The sequence below is a fragment of the Phyllostomus discolor genome, chromosome 7 (assembly GCF_004126475.2).
Source record: "Phyllostomus discolor isolate MPI-MPIP mPhyDis1 chromosome 7, mPhyDis1.pri.v3, whole genome shotgun sequence".
Classification (NCBI taxonomy): domain Eukaryota; kingdom Metazoa; phylum Chordata; class Mammalia; order Chiroptera; family Phyllostomidae; genus Phyllostomus; species Phyllostomus discolor.
The window spans coordinates 122,804,765-122,812,630 of NC_040909.2; the positions used below are offsets into that span (position 1 = coordinate 122,804,765).

Sequence of the window (7,866 nt, forward strand, 5' to 3'; positions counted from 1 at the left end):
TTGTAAAGTTTCATCTATTTTCCTCCCTCTGTATATAAAAATGATTAATATTACAATTAAACTCCCACATTTCAGGCTGTTGTCAACAGGTGTAGCATTTTTTAGATAAACATATTCATTGACCTGTTGCCATTGATAATCTTAATTAATTCATCTCAGTTGAAACAAAAACAACTGTTTTTTTCCAAATAAGAAAAAAAAAAAAGAACGCAAGGCAAATACCCACTTCTCCCCCAAACCCCAAAACTGTGTAAGTTACGGTAACCTGAAATGCACCAGCCATCACAGAGAGCAATTGGAGAGATCCAGCAGTGTTCAGCAGGAAAGATTTTTAATAACAGATTGAAAAACAAGAATAAAAATAACTACATCAACAGAGCCTTTCTTCCTCAGGCCACAAGCCCGTTCTTACTTGAACTTTTTTTTTAAATGGCATTTTGGCCACTAAAACCAATCCAGAACATTATTAAAAGTTAAAAGCTACCAATTACTTCTGTCTGTTCTTTTAAAGCAAAGTTTGGCATTACGTCAGTTGGTTTAAAGAAAACAAGAAAGAGAGAGAAAGAGTAGGAGAGAAAGTTTCCTGCTTGTATAAACTAAACCACCAGGGAAGGTGTCTAGCCACTTGTAAAGCATTTACTGCAGGCTTTTAAAGAGCTAGAAAATATTTAAAAATTAAAAGTTTTCTTTCTTATTTTTAATGAAACATACTGAGGGACGAAAAAAAATGTAGCCTTAGCATCTTCTTTGAAACGTTCAGATGTCATTTGTATTTCAGGTCATGACGCTGAATCAGAAAATGATTTCCAAGGATGCTTCAAATTTGAAATACAGAAATAATTTCATCTTTGTTTTTTGCTACTTGGATCTGTGCTCTTGAGGAAAAAAAAGAAAGTGGGATCACAAAAAAAGTAGACATTGCTGCGACAATAGCCCACAGAGCTGCTGTGATCCGTCAGGCTTCTTCATCTAACTCTTAGTAACTGGAATAATTTTCGTCCATAGGTCCTTCCGCAAATCTAGTGGGGAGGTTTCCTTACGCCTATACAAGATCTCTTTTCTAACCTAAATCAAGTTCTACATGATTATAAACCATCAGAGAACCAAGCCAAAGACCAACAAAGTCAGTTCCCAGGGATCAGAGAGCCACAGGGTGATATGACAACCCTAAAGGTGACCAGGATACCAACATTCAAGATATTACAAGGGCCCTATGTAATTAATCAAATACCCTACACAAATAAACAAATGGCTTAAGACCAATTTCTACACCAGGTCAAACTTTTTAAAGTGGTTATTCCCTCTGCAGCCTCGTTTGCTACTGAACAGCAGTATAAAACAACACTTGGCATTTTAGCATATTTAATCCACTGGTTAAAGGTTTGAAGAGGTAAATAATTTGAATAATTATAAAAATTCTGCTTATTTTTTTCAATGTAAATGATTGCAAAGCACATTAGACTCCTCTATACATCAGAATTACAAGTACCCTCAGAGAATTAGATTAAATTTCTGCTTGGCAAAGATTATAAGAGTCCCTTCATATTTTATCTAAGGGGCTCCTAGGATTCCATAAATCACGACTATCATAGTAACAAAAATTCTGTTCTTTCTGTATGATCATATCAAAAGAGGAATGTAGTTATCATATAGATAAAGTAAAACCAAGTCTAGCTATGCTGCCGTAAATCTGCTCAAATTTCAATAAACAATAAGAGAAGTGAGTAAACAAGACTCAGAAGTAATCAGTGGTATTAGTAGTTATAACCAGCAAAAGGGAGAGAGAAAGAAATGTGTTACCTGAAAGCTTCACCAAGGATGACCGATAGAAAGCAAGTCCATAAAACTTCACTGTTTTTATCAAATTGATTGTAACTTGTGAGCTGCACTATTTGGGGCAAAACCGTCTGAGTTTATAGTTTTCTATGCCTGCCAAAAACAGATGCAGACTACCACACGAGCTGTCCTGCGGAAACTAAATTAAGCAAAGGCAAATACCAAGTGGAAAGTTGTCAGACTGTTGAATGAATGGCCTCATTTTACACACCAGAGAATATCTTAATAAGAATAAGTTTTAACGTGCACCAGTCATTTTAAGTGCATCGCTTATTTCAAAAATAGTCCTTTTCCCTTTAAATCAATGATAAACACCTGCCCATAACTTTTTTAAAGTTCATTTTCTTTTACACACAATAGCATAGTATTGTTGCATTATTGTTTGCTATCAAAGGGATATTTAAGTAAAAAAATACTAATTTTTACATATCTGAATATGGAAAACATTTAAAGGCCACTAACCCAACTATTTGTACTCATTTCCAATTAGAAATATAGTTCTAGCTCAAAAATAATTTGCTATAAGTTCTTTTAAAACTTTCACTAATGTTTATTTACTTCAACAAAGAAGGTAAGACAGGAGGTTATTAAAACTTAACACTTTTTGGCATTCTTAATAGAAATATGCAGATCATTAAGTACACATTGCGGTCACTATTTCTCTGTCTCTCTCCACACACACACACAGACAAATAATAACAACAATAATATAATAGAAACATCACTGACAAACTAGAATCTTAAAAGCAGCTTTTTCACAGCTGCATTCATTTCCGTTTTGAAGGTTTCCCTGATGAATGAAGATTTCCTTACGGGTAGTCCAGAGACCTACATTGTGGAAATCAGAGTAAACTCAGAAGTAATATGACTTAAAAGAAAAGTAAAAATAATACTGAAAATATGGTAGGGGCATATGCAACTCACCCATGATTAGCACACTAATATAGATTCTAAGTGGTTTTTAAGCAAGAACTGTATAAAGTCATTTAAAATATTATCGTCAAAATGCTGAGCTCTATAATCAGCTCCGAATGCACAGCTACTAGGACACGTTTCTCTTTACGTTTAATGTTACCTTGAAGACACAAAGCACATCATCTAAACAGCAGAGACCCTTGCAGCGTCTAGAATGCAAAGGAGTGACAGTTTTGTAAGGAACTTGTTATGTTCCAATATTTACTTGGAGAGTGTCGGACTTGGCCATTATTACGTGTGAAAAAGTATTCCACACACACATACCCCAACGTACGACAGATATATCGGGAAGCCGCACATATCAGCTCACCGATGGGACACAATACTTTGCCAACAGAGTATTAAAGAAGCTTCGGGATGCCTCACATTTAGAGAAATCAAGTCAGAATGTTGGCAGTAAACTGTTTCCCCTCAGGAGTTTTCTATTCACATTATTAATACCCAGAAATAATCCTCAAACTTGAGCACATCAGTGGCCTTATCTATTCAACTAAAACCTAGAGGTGTTTTATCCCGGGGTACAACTTAAAAAAAAAAAAAGGAAAGTTTAAAACTGAGGAGAGAAAAGCTCTAACAACAATATTTTTGACTCGTTAAGATTAAGCATGTCATTAATAAACTTTCACTTAAAGGTAAAAAAAAAAATCCTCAAAATGTTGGTATCATTTCCAGAATGTCCGGTCAGCATCACAACTTACAGGAAACACTTCATCTTCCCATACAAACCCTGTATTTATTCACAACCCTGGCATACTTGGGGAAAGAAAAAAAAGCCCACACCATTTTCAAGCTGGTTGGCTTTTTCACATTAACTGGTGGAATATCTGAGAAAGTGCTCTAGGCAAACGAGCAGCATGTAAGAAACTTCACAACAGTGAGTTCAGAAACTTTCATTCTCATTTTGTCCACGTCAAGCACTGGCTGCGCGCACGCATTACTTTCCCTCGCTGCCCCTTGCATTTTTAACTCTGGCAGCGTTTTCTAAATGATCAACTTCTCCCAAAACCAGCAGGAAAGTAACATGAAGCCAGCAAGATCCATAGGTTTCTACCTTAAACTGCTGAAGGACTCTGAAGACTTTTTGGAAGGTTCCTATTTTATTTTTGCTTTGAGCAATCAAATGTTAGGCAACAACCGGGCCTAGAGTTATCACTTCTTCGTAATTTTGTCTCCGGCCCGATCTGTGTTTTCCTTTTGTACTTATTATTCCTCTCAGACCCTTTCCTGTTCACCTGGTGCGTTTACAAAAGTTCAGTGACTCTATAAATGTGCAATGAATCGGCCTAACTTCTCTGCGATTTAACTTTGCTAAGTTTCTCACTTCACTTACCTCACTGAAAAGTCTAGCCGTGATTTTCCAAAATAGGTTAAGGATGAATATTCTATCATAATTGTGGTTCATCATTAAGATCCATCGCTCTTACTTAAAAAACTTTCATAGTTATCAATTATGAGGCCTAAAAAGATGTGAGGAAATGAAGCAAGACCTAAAACTTAGGAAGTCCAAGATTCTCCCTGAAACCCACCAGTCTTTCTCGCCCTCTAACTTAAATTGCTTTAGAGTCTCAGGGCCATAAAACGGTGACTGACTGCCCTGGGGGAAACACCACCATCTCACACAGGTACTAACAACAACAAAAAAAACCCTTTCCCAGCCACAAAAACATCTTTGCACTTCAAACAGTTCCCACCCCTGCCTCACCCTCAAATTATTCATGGGGTCTTGTAATCCTGGAGTTACTTGAGGGGGCAGCCGGTGTTTGCGTTGGCCTTTCAAAGATGCGTTTCTCTAGAACCCAAACAGGAACTAGACAGAAGCGAAGCGTCCATAAGACTGGATTTCCCAACGCTGTCAGGCATTTAATCACCGACCAGTGTCCACTGACCCGAGACACATGGCGCATCATCCGCACCGCAGAGGAAGTCTGCCCCTTCCTCAGCCCCCACGGAAGCGCCCTGGCTGCAAGGCCCTGCCACATGGCACGGACCGGGCACAGACCCCTCGGCCAAGCCGCCCTGAGCTGTGCACAGGCGGGTGCATCAGGGGATGCGACTACCCTCTTTCTCAAGCTCAGTTGGGCCTTCAAGGGAAAAAAGTTTGAAGCCTGGTTTTGCAAACTCTTCAAAGCCAACACCGGTCCTCTGCTGTTTTCCTACTTCGGGGACCCCACGAAAGGCCCCTCTCTGAGACCCTCCTGACCCTCCCAAGTTCGCCCAACTTACTACTGTGCATGCTGGTGCCTAGTCTGCTCCCCGCTTGTCAGGAGCCCCAGAAAACTTGCAGCGGCGGCGGTGTTGGCGGCGGCGGCCCCTCGGGTCCAGCCACCTCCAGCTCCTCCGCCGCGCCCGGTAGGAGAGAATTAAAATCAGCCAGAAAGAGACAGAGGGGGGGAGCGAGGCTGCGAGGGGGAGGGGGCACCGGCCTGAAACTTCTTTTTTTGGCAAATGGGGATTTGTTTTTCCTCCTCCCCGGCGGCTGAACTTGACCCTCCTGACTCCAGGGGCTACTGCAGTTTGAAGTCTCTCCTTTCTAAGGCTCAGATGCCTTAGACCCACCAAGAGGGGGTTGGGGGGGGGGGGGGGGGCAGAGCAGAAGAGGAGAAAGAAAGAAAGAAATCACACGCGCAAAAAAAGGAAGAAAGAAAATGCATGTGAAACCCGAGAAGCCTTCGCATGGCTTTCTGCACACTCTCCCTCTGCTTTTTTTTTTCCCCCCCAAAGAAAGTCACTTTTAATTCCCAGGGCTCCCCGCTCGCGATCGCCCACATTTTGCGCACACACGTTTGGGCGCAGCACTCGCAGCGCGGTGCCCCGACTGGGCCGAGCGGCTCCCGAGCCCCCCCGCCGTACCCTCCGCGCCCCGGCCCCGAGGCCGCCGGGGCCTCCCCTCCTTACCTGTTGATTAATCGTCAAGAACACCCTCCGCAGCCCGAAAGATGGTGGCGCGGCAGCCAGAGCCATGAACCGTCTTCTGTTGTTTGCAGAGTTGATCTTGGATTATTTGGGGGGGGGAGAAAGGTCTTTCCTGCCTCCCCCCCTTCTCCTCCCCCCCTTTATTAAAAAAAAGAGAGAGAGAGAGGGAGAGCAAGAGAAAGAGAAAGGAAATAGAACAAGGATGTGCCCGGTGCCGGGTGGGAGAGGGGAGGGGGGGTGTTTTTTGTTAAAAAAAAAAAATGGAAAGGCGAGAGAGCGATCGAGAGGACGCGGGGTCCGGAGAAACGAGCAGCACCAAAAAAGAGGACGCTTGAGATTGCAGTGAGATCGGGTCTTTATCAGAAATGTTATCGCTTGTCAGGACCTCAGTCTCCGCGCATTACGTCAGTTTCAAGACACCAACACTATTAATATCAAAGGAGCCTTCGCGGAGGAAAGCGCCACCCCAGACCGAGCTCCCTTAAAGAGACAGCGCGCGTCCCCGCGCTGCCGCCGCCTCCGCCGCCGCCGCCGCCGCCGCCGCCCCGCCCGGCTCCGAGCACCAGCCGCCGCCGCCGCCCGCCGGGACCGGCCCTGGCCGCGGCCCGCCGGCTGCACGAGAACTTCGCCCGAGTCGGAGCGCCGCAAATGAGAGCTGCGCGGTGCAGGGACCCAGCTACCTTACCGCCCCGCCTCTGCCCCCTCCTCCTCCTCCCCCACCCCCACGTGTGAACGTGCGGGCTGGAAACCCAGGAAAAATCCGAAAGCTTTAGAATAAGGAGATAAAGATAAGGACCTACCTTGGGGGGGAGGGGGAGCAGGTGAAGCGCCAGTATGTGGTGGCCAAATCGATGGCCTTGAAACACTTGGAGATGCTCTCAGGAACAGTCAAAAGAACTCTAAAAGTGCTTTTACCTTTTGGGGTGTTTCTTTCCCTTCTCCCTCCCAATTAAACGAGGCAGGATTTGTGTGTGTGTGTGTGTATGTGTGTGTCCGCCCGTGTCCCCTCCCCCGCCCTTTTACTAGGACGTGAAGTCTTAGGACACCTAGTCGGTGGGCTGTTGCCCATGCATTTGATGGCAAGTGGGCTTGAGGAGAACTTGAACTCTATCCTGAGTTGAAGTGCGGACCGAAGTTGCTATGGTTTTGTGGGCTAGGGAGAAGCTAGCAAGCTCCACGGGTGTTTGATAGTGGTACTATAAAATAGGTAAGATGGGAACACTATTTAAATGCTACAAGATTAGTACCTGCAGCTCTTTGGAATTGTAGTAGCAAAAGATAAGGACTACTGAATTAAGCTTGACATACTCGTTACTACTGCACACCACCAAATAGTTTCATTGTTAAATGAAATTTCCTCAAAATAAGTTTCTGAATTGGGCAGGGTGCGTTTTTTTTTATTTTCCTTTTTAACTTCTAAAAACCAACAACGCATTAAAGAATACCATGACAAGATTCAAAGTATAGTAGGCGTTAAAAACTAAGTAAACATTTCTTGGGAGTTTGGACTTCATTTTCTTCAGTTGGGTGACTTTAAGTGGCATGTTTTTCCTCTACTGAAAATCAATTTAAACTAATTTTGTGCTAAAAGAAGAAACATCCTCCTTCTCCAAACTACAAAATGATTAAAATTAGAATTTTAGAGAGGTACAATCATGAATCTGTAAGCCAAAGATGAAGTAATTTCCTCCAGAATACTTTTTCACTAAATAATTCTTGCGTCGTTTAAGGGAAAAAAAAAAGCTAAGAGTATATTTTGAAACATTATTATCGGAAGTGAAAAAACCAATCAAAAAAATGTTTAACTTAAACATGTGCTCTGTAGAATCTTACTGATTTTTCTGTGAGATCTTCATTTCTTCTTAATATACCTAATCAGGGAGATATGTGATTCCTTTTCGTAGCACTTTTATTCCAGAATTTTGGTATCGTGTCTCATACACTGTTAGTAGAAAAGCAATAATTCTTTTGCAATAGAGAAGCTAATCAGGTAAAAGAGTAGTCAAAATACAGTTTCACAATGAGACAAACAATATATTCCCTAAAGGAGTGAGAAGACAATGAACCTTATATGCATGGAGTTATTCATATGTTACCATCAATTTAAATTATTTTGAGAACAGAGTGAGATTTATATATAGT

The 7,866-nt window shown here is 42.3% G+C and overlaps 1 protein-coding gene across 6 annotated transcripts in view; it reads right to left on the reverse strand.

Annotated features, from left to right (window-relative positions):
- The window catches only part of TRPS1 (transcriptional repressor GATA binding 1), a 236,735-nt gene extending 230,497 nt beyond the window's left edge, over positions 1–6,238 (reverse strand). For 3 of the 6 annotated variants that reach the window (XM_028534064.2, XM_028534061.2, XM_036031369.1), the window contains exon 1: positions 5,707–6,238. Coding sequence is in view for 1 of the 6 variants with exons in the window: in XM_028534062.2 (XP_028389863.1) it covers positions 5,035–5,044 (10 nt within the window). In the remaining 5 variants the exon portion in view is untranslated. Of the gene's footprint in view, positions 1–5,034; positions 5,222–5,706 lie in introns of those variants that run through there. The other 3 variants (XM_028534063.2, XM_036031370.1, XM_028534062.2) reach the window with 2 other exon arrangements.
- Positions 6,239–7,866: the final 1,628 nt, after the last annotated feature.